General features: G+C 31.2%; 1 protein-coding gene across 1 annotated transcript; it reads left to right on the forward strand.

Moving 5' to 3' along the window:
* On the forward strand, positions 8,131–9,244 carry LOC104741724 (phosphatase IMPL1, chloroplastic-like). The gene is made up of 4 exons (XM_010462629.2): positions 8,131–8,332; positions 8,454–8,738; positions 8,820–8,921; positions 9,025–9,244. Exons 2-4 carry the CDS (start codon positions 8,589–8,591, stop codon positions 9,121–9,123), a joined length of 351 nt encoding a protein of 116 aa, XP_010460931.1. The 5' UTR covers positions 8,131–8,332; positions 8,454–8,588; the 3' UTR covers positions 9,124–9,244.

A 12,932-nucleotide genomic window follows, 5' to 3' on the forward strand; every position in this document is an offset into this window, starting at 1 on the left:
TTTTTTTTTTTTTTTTTTTTTTTTTTTTTCTTCATTCTGGTTTTGACATGCACTAATGTTTTATCCCACATTAATTAATTTATGGCTTCCGAACGATGTTTCTAAACCATACCAGGAGCTCTCACCACTGAAAACGTAGCCAAAAGTTTTAATGGCACAGTGACAAGAATGATTTCAGAATGTGAAGGAGTTGAGTTGGAATCTATACTATGGCTTCAACTTCAATGTCAGCTTGTAATTTAACTTCATAAATATCCATAGAAATGTTTGTTTCAACTACATTTTTATATAAAATTGAATCATTCTTAGGTTAAATAGTGTTAGTATAAGCCTGTTGAAATTTATTTAACTCTGCATGTGGGACAGAGTATACGACTAACACAGAGGAATCTCTCTGATGACAAGTAAAAAAAAAAAGCGTTAGCCACTTAGCCATATCACTCCCTAATTATGTTACACGTTACTTGGAAGATTGAAAGCAAATTAATGTTTTATCTACATTGTGTTTTCTAAAGACTCTTTTACTCTTCGTTATGTTATTGTTTGAAAGTACTTCTTTATAGTATTCTTGTTTCCTTTGACATTGTTTTTACAAAATTACTAGATTGATACCGGAAATAAGAGCTGTTTATAATCGCTAATTTGTGCCAGTCTCTTTGCTTTTATCAAGCCTAAGTTTCAAACTCTTCTCGGAAAAGCGGAGAAAGAGTTTGAATCTAATCAATTCAATGGGCGGTTTCAGTTTTACAGGATGATTATCGAAATAAATAAATTTTGAAACAGTCCTCACTTAACTTAATGATCATACAGTTTACTACTTTGTTGACCATGCATATTGAAAATCTTAGGTTTGATGTTATGAAGACAACATTCAACATATGTTGCAACATCTAAACGCCTACCAGAACAGAGCACATCAACATCATCTAGAGAAGATCATTAAGTGAGGACTGTTGTTCTGTTGCTCACCTAGAACAAGATTATCATACTCAAATTTGATGTTCTGTGTTTTTTTAAGAAGATCAAAATAGTCTTGTAGATCACGTAACCAGCTAATAATATATACAGAGATGCTGCTACTGAGTGTATTTTTTACTTTTAATTCTAAAAAAGGCCTCAAGAGCTGAGAGTTTTACTTGAACCACCACTACCTTCTCATCCTCGTTTTTGTCCACTAAATAAAGTTCAATACAAAGATGTAATATTTGCCATCAATAATGATCATAGCAATGTAAAATTTGAGTTACTCTTCCTTAAAACCATGCAGTACTTCTTTGACGAGTTGATGATGTTGTTTGGTAGTCAAGCAAAACAGTCATTAGTATCAGAGATGGAAACTGAATTCAAAGAAATAAAAGCAATGAAATAATATATTCTAAGAGTATCTCCAATGGTACTATATTTTTGCCTCTATATTCTATTATAGAGTAATTTTTGCTCCAATGGTACTCTATTTTCACCTCTATAATAGAGATTGCTATTTTTTTCTCTATTTATAGAGGAACTCTATTTTTCCTCTATAAATAGAGGTGAACTATTTTGTTTGCAAAGTAGTCCTCTTAATATTTAATTTCTTTTATTTATGACCAAAATAAATAAAATAAGTATTTTTAAGAACTAATAATATAAATTTAAGTATAAATATTTATTCTAAAAAATTGAGACTACCATTTGCAAAAGATAATTTTATGAAAGTGTTACAAAATTTAAAGTAAAATGGATTAATTTGCAATTTTTAAAAATAAAAGGTGTTAATTGTAAAATAAAAATAGAATCTATTGGGAATATTCTTTTATAGAGGAAAAAATAGAGAAAACTATTGGAGCAAAATTCATTTCTATTATAGAATCCTCTATTATAGAGGAAAAAAGAGAAAACCATTGGAGATGGTCTACGGGGAGAGGCCGTAACTTGATTATCACGCAAACTCATAAAGATGACAATGTAAACGCCGATGCTTCTTGGGCCTTAATTAGGTTAGTGCCAATCTCTGAATAAGTTCAAGTCCACCACTCTTCTCCTAATTAGATATATAAATATCATCTAACTAGGTCGAACTTTTATTAATAAAACTAATCCAAAACTATACGTATCTCCTGTTCGATCGATCATGGTTTGTGGAAAAACTTTTGATTCCATTCCTAATGATCTCATCATCGATATATTCTCGAGATTGACTACAAAATCAATCGCTAGGTGCAGCTGCGTGTCGAAGCTGTGGAAGTCCTCGGCTCCAATCAGGTCAGGATTTCACCGTCATGATTTCACCGAGTTGTTTCTAACCAGGTCCTCGGCTCGTCCACGTCTCTTAATTGGGGTAGCAAAAGACAGTGAGTGGAGATTTTACTCAACTCCTCAGCCTCATCCTCAGAATCCATCTGAGAAGTCGTCTTCTCCTGTAGTAGCCGCCACCGAGTTTCATACCAAGTTCTCTAAAGGCATAAGCGAATACAATTGTAGCTATGCCTCTGGCTTGATCTATTTTCATAATATGCGCATTATCAGCTAACCTGCTCTTACGCTCTGCTGGCTTAGTTATTTTATTTTTTGTGTCGTTTTGTTTGTTTTTCGTTTTGTTTAACACTATCATTCTGCTGGCATTTAGCTAAATTTGTCACATAAGATCAAAAACGCCTAATCAATAGTCTGATTATTCATTTGTTATGATTACAATATATTTCCCTTTGGTTTCCTCTTTGTCGATCCGAAGTATTTTCTTGATTAACTGTGTATGGAAAAATCAAAAAGCTGATTTTAAAGAATGAAAAAAAAAGACAATATTCATGGAGTTTGAAATAGGACAAGCATTTGATATCCGTAAAAGGTGATATTGTCTTCTGCTAATATGGCGATCCTTCAAATAGAATCATAGATATGTTTGTTTCAACTGTCAAAAAATAATTTTTATGTGAATTTATATTAATCTGAATCATTATTAGGTTAGAACGTCTTAGTATATGCATATTGAATTTTATTTAACTCTGCATCTGATACAAAGTCTACGACTAAAAACAGGGGAATCTCCCTTATGACAAATGAAAAATACAATATTACAAAAAGTGTTAGCCACCTAGCATTGCTAACATTCAGGTCTACATTCACTGGTTATGCCATCTTCCAACCAATCTTGTCATGCCCAACGTCCATTTATTACTACTTGTTAGCACATCCATTAATACACACATTTGTTTTGTTTTTTTTGTCACACCAATTGATACCCTAGTGATATATATGTATACAAATATGTTGTATCCGAATTGATTGGTTACAACATTTGTAAAATAATATATCAAATTTATTCTAAATATTTAAAATTTACAATTCACTTTCGTGATATTAACATTGTAATTTTCTATATAGGAGATTTTAAAATATAAATATAAAAAGATGAGCACAGACGTATACATGCATTTGTTGTACTCTATCGTAATCCTAATAATTTTCTTGTTTTGTTGATATATATATATATATATACCGAATAAACCAAATCGAACTTCAATTCGGTTCAATTCGGTTCAATTCGGTTAGATTTAAAAAAAAACCGAATAAACTGAACTGAATAATCCGAATAAACCGAATGCCCAATCCTTCGATTTCAACGCTGAATAGATAAGAGTGTTTGTGAGAGCTAACAACCGATAAAGGGTAAGGATCTATACGACGAACCTACAAAGAGATGAAGAAGGAAGAACAAGTAGTAGGTTGTTTACCAGCAGTAGATTGTCGGAATCGCAGAACTTTGTAGTCAGTTACTCTCGTCTCATCAAACTGGCTTCCTGACACCAGTAGTCACTCTCGTCTCATGAGACTGTTTGACTTTCTTCCCTAATGGTTTTATAATAAATAAAAACCTATAGTGACATAATTACGTGATGTGCCTGTTACTAGGCCAATTTCTTCTTGTGAAATTCTTTTTGAAGGGATCAGAAATGTTTTTGAAGGGTTCAGAATTGTTTCTGAAGGGATCATAAATGTTTCTGGAACAATTTGTCTTCCTTCCTTGAAAACTTTGACTGTTTACTTGGAACAACTATAAGGTTTTGAGGTATTCATATACCATTGAGAGTATGCCAAAGGTTTGATCAGTGCATGTGAGTTACAAAGAAGTGAAGATGAAGCCACACCCATGAAAGTTGGAAATGATCTATCTTAGAAAATGATTTAAGAGATTGTGTGAATGGTAACTCGTACGGTTATAGAGTAAGTAGCATGGTATGTTTCTGAAGGGTTCAGAATGGTATGTTTTTGAAAGGTTCTAAAACAACGAGACATTGATAATATTTTCAAAGAATAAACAACGTGTAGACGGCTTTCCCACCATTGTTGTTTTCGATCATTATTATTCTTCGGGTTTCCAACAGTTCAACTTGTTAGCAAAATTTCCTTTTCATTTTAATCTTTAACTTACGATTCTTTTCCCCAAGATAGCTAGCTAGCTAACTAACTATATCCATCCATTGCCATTGGTTTAAACTTTGAAAGCACAAATTTCTTCCATTGATTAAATCCCACAAGAAAATGGTAGAAAGAAAACTAGACAAAGAAACCGAGAGATTTGTTGAATGGATTCATTATTGATGGACCATTTATAAGGACTACTAATGGGCTTTAATGGGCCAATTTAACGAAAACATCAACACAAGATTTTAGCGAACGATCACAATTTGCATGCGACGTGTGTGCAACTGTAAACGTTCATCTTCATCGTGTTAATTTTTCTCAACCATACACACGACACAATACACTCAACAAAATGACTCAGTACAATTTCAAAATTGTTATCACTGTCACTTTCACAAACCCATTAAATCAACACTGGAACTCTCACTTGTGTCTATATTAGAAAATGATTCAAGAGATTGTATGAATGGTAATTGGTACGGTCATAGAGTAAGTAGCATGGTCTGTTTCTGAAGGGTTCAGAATGGTATGTTTTTGAAGGGTTCTAAAACGATGAGACATTGATAATGTTTTCAAAGAATAAACAACGTGTAGACGGCTTTCCCACTGTTGTTGTTTCCGATCATTATTATTCTTCGGGTTTCCAACAGTTCAACTTGTTAGCAAAATTTCATTTTCATTTTAATCTTTAACTTACGTTTCTTTTTCCCAAGATAGCTAGCTTGCTAAGTAACTATATCCATCCATTGCCATTGGTTTAAACTTTGAAAGCACAAATTCCTTCCATTGATTAAATCCCACAAGAAAATGGTAGAAAGAAAACTAGACAAAGAAACCAAGGGATTTGTTAAATGGATTCATTATTGATGAACCTATTATAAGGACTACTAATGGCCTTTAATGGGCCAATTTAACGAAAACATCAACAAAAGATTTTAGCGAATGATCACAATTTGCGTTCGATGTGTGTGCAACTGCAAACGTTCATCTTCATCGTGTTAATTTTTCTCAACCATACACACGACACAATACACTCAACAAAATGACTCAATACAATTTCAAAATTGCTATCACTGTCACTTTCACAAACCCATTAAATCAACACTGGAATTCTCACTTATGTGTTACTCAAAACTCTAATTTGTACTATTTGTTTCCTTTGCGTTGTATGTTCTATTTGTACAAACACTTTCTTCAATGATTGATATAATAAATTCATTTCTTTGAGAAGCCTAAATACTTAGCTATATAATAAAGTAAATAATGACAGTATAAACTACTTAAGTTAATATTTCAATCTAAAATTTACTTTCTCAATTGAATATTCTCTTGTTAAGCCAAAAGTAAAAAAAAAAAAAAAAAAATGATAGCGTCCAAAACATTAATAATACTTGAATGAGACTGTCCAAACACATTCTTCTAAATTTCACGAAAAATATCTTACCTTGATATTAAGAAAAATGTAATGATTCCAACTGTATTAATTTTATATTAAGGTTATTGTATACAAAAAAAATACACATGTTGACAAAAAAAAATGCCTATTTGTGGTCCATTTTATCCAATTAAGTATTGTTATTTCTTATTAAATAAATAATTATTGTTGTTGATAATTTTTTTTGTTATATACATGTGTGTGAGAGAGAGAATGAGAAGAATCTCAACTAAGATTATCAAGTTGAGATATTTTCCATATCTCTTTTTTTCTTGTTAATGGTTGTTCTCTCCTAAGAACCAAAATCTTGAAAAATAAGCTTCACAAGGGGGTATTTCTCTTCCCATCCTCATCCTTAATTGATCAATTTCAATGAACTTGTTCATCTACGATTTACATATGCATGGATCTATATCTATGTTGGTTTTGAGAGGCTGAAGCTGCCAGCATGATCTGTTAATTACTACATACGACACACACACAACTTTATACATGTATACAAGTATTCACTCACACTTGCTAATTTCCACACCTCAAAGTTTTCTTTCTTTTCAAGTTCCTTTTCTACAACTAAAAAAGCGTTTTTTCCCCACCAATTTCCATAATTAATGATCATTAGTTCTTTTGACTACTTGTAATATGAATTTATGGATTCATGCATGTTTGTGTACATAATTTACAACTTTACATGCATGCATTTCGTGTGTGGTAAAATACACCAGTTTGAACACGTTCATTATATATTCGGTTTTCATTAGTATACAGATGTATGTGCGTGTGCGTGTGTGTGTATATAGATAGTAGTACTAGGTCATCCTGCAGCTTCAGTCACTAAATCACCAACAATTTAGCCAGAAACGATGAACTTGCCTTCATGAGAAGTCAATCCGGCCGTGTTTAACTTTTACGATCTCCTCTATCATCGAAGGTAAAAAAAATACACCTACTTGTCTTGTTCTTGTACTTGCTAGTAAATCCAATAATGTGTTGTTTTCATAGTATCACATCTTCATTCTCCGAATTATGCGCATTTATGTTTTTAGTTACTGTGTATATGAAATACATGTCCACAAGTCCATGTTCGTTGGTAGGAACGCGTTTACATGTGTTTCTTTCCCTTGACCTATACGAAGATGTATAATTAAATAAACATAATATATTAGTTTATTTATTCAACAATATCATCTTCTTCGAGATCATTTTTGTTTTAGTTATGTATAGATTTTAATTAATCATATGTTGTTAAATTGGCTAATTTAGTGCTTAGTACACATCAGTCTATCTTAAGACAAATGATAGATGTTCTCTACATAGTATAAGTTTTTAATATGGAATTTTATGATTTTATATATTGTGCTTGCTGTGCAATGAGAGATTGCGTTCAGTTTTATAATCTCTTCCATTCAATGACTTAGAAACATGCATTATCCTTCATATTCTATATACATCTTAAGATCAATCTTGCATACTATTACCTTTTTGCAGACTCATGTTCTTTGTAATATAGGTTGTGCCGACCGACATTGAGATTTCTATATTGATAAGCAATTCTAGTTTGTTTCGAAGATCTTTTATTTGAAGGACGCGTGATATGGATTGTACTAATTAAGATCATGAAGATTATTCTTCCTCATACTTTCAAATTTAAAATTGTAATTTAGGTCATAGCTGGTTTCTGATGTCTTTAGATCATTTGTTACGATTAGGGGTTTGTACAAACAAACATTACTAGTTTCCATAGACAAGTACCATAAATTTTTTTCCAAAAGTGGTAATATATACAATGTGTTTGAGATTAAAAATATAAAGTTTTTTGGAATTTGTAGATACTAGGGTTGCAAGGATGATAATGATATCACAATTCATATTAGTAAATGATAGGATCCTTAATCACCTTATTAATATATATATCAATATATTGATGTATCAAAAAAAATCCGATTTTGAAACAATTGTGCATGGACCTATAAGATGTTTGAGAGTTGATATCTAGCTAACATCATGACAAGACTAGTAATTTATAGAAAAATGACTAGCAAAAACAAAAAATGCATATTTATATAATGAAAACATAAGAGACTAATTACAGCGTGATCACTCGCTCATCCAGTAAAAAACATAGTTGGTCACATCCATAACCACTTCTTATTGAAGAAGCAACCTTGGCAAAAGACTACAAAAGTCACAAAACTTTTCTATAACTACCACATGTGATTTGACTTAAAAAACCAAGAAATATTACAAAGAAAAAAAGAGTGATAATGTTTATAATCTCTCGTTCTTAAATTACTTTTGAATTCGTGTAGTTTGCTGTGTGATGTAATACTAAGTGGGCTTCATAACTGAAAAGCCCAAGCCCAAACTCTAAACTAATGATAACAATACAACAACGCGAAGCGACTCATCAAAGAAGATCATGTGAGTGAGAGAGATCGAGAGGACTGTGAATAAGCCAAGGAATGTCACTTATAAAGGTCTCACTGACTTGGTAACTGAGTAAGGGACTTCTTCAGCTTTTCAAAGTTGTTAGCTTGTGTATGTATAGATTGAGAGGACTATGTTCATTTTTGATTTTGTTTTAAGCGTTCAAAGTGTTAGTATTTTACTGAATTTGCAGTACTGATAAAGCAAGCGAGGCTGCTATTTTGGAAGTAGTGAAAAAGAGTTTTAGTGATCATCTTATTCTTGGTGAAGAAGGAGGTATTATCGGCGATTCGTCCTCTGATTACCTGATGATGCATGGAGTACTAACATGGAATTGTTCAAAGAGTTCACTGGTGTGAGTCGGGGAGTGCGGAGACTCGGTGCTGCAGCAGTTGACATGTGTCACGTGGCACTTGGGATTGCAGATTCATACTGGGAGTACCGTTTAAAGCCATGGGATATGGCAGCTGGTGTTCTTGTAATCTTCCTTCTTGTTGTTTTCTTTCTTACCAAACTACATATGTTGTAGAGCTTAATCCATATCTGAATATGGACACAGATAGTTGAGGAAGCTGGAGGAGCTGTGACTCGAATGGACGGAGGGAAGTTTTCTGTGTTTGATAGATCTGTTTTGGTGTCCAATGACATTCTTCACTCTAAGGTTAGTGAAAGGTTTGATCAACTGTTAATACTTTTGTTATTGCTTTCAATCTGTTATGCTTATAGATAAGGTCTGAACATATTTTCTTGTTTAACCGTTGTAGCTTCTGGAGAGAATCGCACCCGCAACTGAGAATTTGAAGTCGAAAGGAATCGATTTCTCGCTGTGGTTTAAGCCAGAAGATTATCACACAGAACATTAGAACTAAATCTTCGAAATTTGAGGTATAACATTCGTATTCAGACTATACAGTCAACAATGATCATATTCTCTTAAACTTGGTGAACAAAAGGCTTCATGGATCAACATAACGGTCTTCCATCTTCCAGTCCAATACAAACCTCTTAGTATCTTGGTTAGTAGACTGAACCGGAAGGTACCTTGGTTCTTTAGGGATAACCAATATCTCGAGTCACCTCAGAATGAATCGGAAGGTACCTTGGTTCTCTACGGAAAACCCAATATCTCGAGTCACCTCCCCCAAACAAAGTTAAGACCACTCGGTTATAAAACCCATGCTTTTCTATTGCTCTGCACAATTTAAACAAGAAATTTACAAAATCAAGACACATCTTTTTAATCAGAGTTTTGGTCTTTTCTTCTTTTAAAGGATGTCGCAACATGAGTTATAGAAAAAAAAAAATCAAGAGCTAACGACGTTACAACATGAGTTAATTCATAAATATAATTTACACAAAATTTAAGTACTTCTAAAACTATATATATATACTCACAAAATAGCTATGATCTATGGGTTTACAAAAGTAACGACTTTATTCCTAGTTCAATTTTCTTTTTTTCAAATAACTAATAGTACTTAGAATTGTGATAATTAGAAAAAAAATCTCAATAATATTATTTGGAATTATATAATTTTTATTAGTATTGACACCTATATAAAAAAAAAAAAATACTTTTAGTTTCCCATAGTATAGTATTTGTTTGTATATATTGTACATATTTTACCATGTTATCTCACATGTTCTCAAAACGATTTCGAGAAAAAAGAAAAAATCTCACATGTTCTCTTTCTTTTATATTCAACTCATTTCAGTGCTGGTGTTGCTGATTTTGTGTCTCCGTTCTTTGATATCCCTAAGCAACTCCAACTGTTGAATCAAAAACTTGCTTGTATCCTTAAATCAACTTTTTGTTTTGTTGTTGTCAAAGTATCCCTAAATCAACTAGGAATGAGTTCCCGGTAGGAGATGATCACATGACGAGGGACGGTATTAAGTTTTCGTGGATAATGGAACGTGAAATCGAATTTCCACCAAGGAATCAAGTAGGAGGTATCATTACAAAAATTAATTTGTTTGACATCAGTTATTTTTTTAAGTTAGCATCGCTTAAAAAGTGACACTATAATTATATGATTTTTGTAAAATATATTGCTAAAAATAGTGAATCTAAAATTTTTTACCATCACTTACAAAGTGATTATGATTCAAATTTAGCATCACTTAATTTTTTTATTAGCATTCTTTATTCAACTGATGCTATTTCAGTGGTTTTTTTTTAATAAGGGGGAGGTATTGGTTTAGGATTTAGAAAGAATTTTAATGACTTTAAAAGTTAGGTAAAATATGTTGTTATTCAATCAAGACTTTTAAAAACTCTTTAAAAATTTGGTGTTATTGGTTGTGGATTTGTAAAAAGTTATCTAAAATCTTGATAAATCTAGTGTTATTGGATTAAGAGTTTTATAAAGTCATTAAAAGTTTTATGTTATTCAAGTAAAACAAAAGAATCTTGGATTGTTAATGAATTCAAATTTTATGTTATTGGTTTAGGATTTTATATCATTTCCTTCATAACAAAAGTCATGAAAACTCTTTCATCAAATAGAAAGATTTTACAAGATTAGAAAAAACAAATCATCAAGATTTTAAAAAACTTCCTAAACAATCTCTTAGAATCCTTCATTTTTAACTTTCAATTTTCTATGATTCTAACAATCAGCAAGAACATAAAGTCATTAAAATTCTTTCTAAATCCTAAACCAATACCTCCCCCTAAATGTTACTATCAAGATTTCTACATAGTATCAAAAGTTTTGAAATGAAGTGCAAATTGATTTTTTTTTTTTTTGCATTTTTTTAAAACTACTACGTTTCCGGTAAATCTCTATACCTTAATTTTATAAATATGAAATTGGGACGGTTATTGGTAAACGATGTTATTTTTCTTTTAATTGTATCAAATAAAAAATGTGCCGCACAATTTAGTAATTTTAGATCGATTAAAATAACTGATGTTGCACTTATTTGTTTTAATATCAGTTCTCTAATTGATGTTAAATAAGTGTTGTCAAATTTTTTTTTTTATAGTCATGACCTCTATAAAGAGCCCAAGCCAAACAATTTTATGTACAACAAGAAAAAACACTTAAAATTATCAAGCAAAGGTAATCTATACATGACTATAAAAAAAAAAGACATTTGACAACACTTATTTAACATCAATTAGAGAACTGATATTAAAACAAATAAGTGCAACATCACTTATTTTAATCGATCTTAAATTACTAAATTGTGTGTCACATTTTTTTTTTTGATACAGTTAAAAGAAAAATAACATAGTTTACAATAACCGTCCCAATTTCATATTTATAAAATTAAGTTATAGAGATTTACCAGAAATGTAGTTGTTTTAAGGGATATGCACAAAAAATCAATCTTCACTTCATTTCAAAACTTTTGATACTATGTAGAAATCTTGATAGTAACATTTATTAAAAACAATACTGAAATATTAATAGCATCAGTTAAATAAATAATGCTAATAAAAATGAAGTGATGCTAAATTTGAATAATAGTCACTTTGTAAGTGATGGTAATTTTTTTTAGCTTCACTAACTTTAGCAATATTTTTTACAAAAATCATATAATTCTAGTGTCATTTTTTAACCGGTGCTAACTTAAAAAAATAACTGATGTGAAACAAATTAATTTTTGTAGTGATACCTCCTACTTGATTCCCTTGTGGAAGTTCAATGTCATGTTCCATTATCCACGAAAACTTAATACCGTCCCTCATCATGTGATCATCTCCTACTGAAAACTCATTCCTAGTTGATTTAAGGATACAAAGAAGTTTTTGATTCAACAGTTGGAGTTGCTTAGGGATATCTAAGAACGGAGACACAAAATCAGCAACACCAGCACCGAAATGAGCTGAATATAAAAGAAAGAGAACATGTGAGATAACATGGTAAAAAAGGTACAATATATACAAACAAATACTATAGTGTGGGAAACTAAAAGTATTTTTTTTTATATAGGTGTCAATGCTAATATAAATTATATAATTCCAAATAATGTTATTAGGATTTTTTTTTTCTAATTATCACAATTCTAAGTACTATTAGTTATTTGAAAAAAAAGAAAATTGAACTAGGAATAAAGTCTGTTACTTTTGTAAACCCATAGATCATAGCTATTTTTTGAGTACTAGCTAATATATATATATATAGTTGTAGAAGTACTTAAGTTTTGTGTCAATTATATTTATGAATTAACTCATGTTTTTTTTTTTTTTTGTTAACTCAGAGGTAATCCCAAGTCCACATAGGCCCAGACTAATTTCCTGGAGAAATAGCAACCTATGGTAGGCTCCCTTTCGGATATTCAAATGGGTCGAAAGCAAGGATCCATACCCATGTAGGTGTCCGAAAATTCGTAAGATAATTCCCTCAAGCAGGGTTCGAACTCGGATCGTGTTTGCAACCAGAGCCCATCCTTACCATTAGGCCACGAAGACCCGGACAATTAACTCATGTTGTACGTACGTCGTTAGCTCTTGATTTTTTTGTTTCTATAATATACCATTTTTCTTAAAAATAGTATTCTATCTATATATATAGAATAGTGTCCACATTTAATTTAATTAAAACAAGTTTATACAGATGACACACAAACATTTAATTAGCAAAAAACAGAAGTAGTGGAAAAATAATTTACTCATAACATTTATCAAAAAAAAAAATTAGTAGAAAGAACAATGATAATT

The sequence above is a fragment of the Camelina sativa genome, chromosome 14 (assembly GCF_000633955.1).
Source record: "Camelina sativa cultivar DH55 chromosome 14, Cs, whole genome shotgun sequence".
Taxonomy (NCBI): Eukaryota; Viridiplantae; Streptophyta; class Magnoliopsida; order Brassicales; family Brassicaceae; genus Camelina; species Camelina sativa.

Bases quoted from the DNA above. Each gene is read 5' to 3' on its own strand.
- LOC104741724 (XM_010462629.2), top strand. From the start codon at position 8,589: ATGGAATTGTTCAAAGAGTTCACTGGTGTGAGTCGGGGAGTGCGGAGA. The intron at 8,739-8,819 runs GTAATCTTCCTT...ATATGGACACAG, and splicing joins ATATGGCAGCTGGTGTTCTT to ATAGTTGAGGAAGCTGGAGG. The intron at 8,922-9,024 runs GTTAGTGAAAGG...TAACCGTTGTAG, and splicing joins ATGACATTCTTCACTCTAAG to CTTCTGGAGAGAATCGCACC.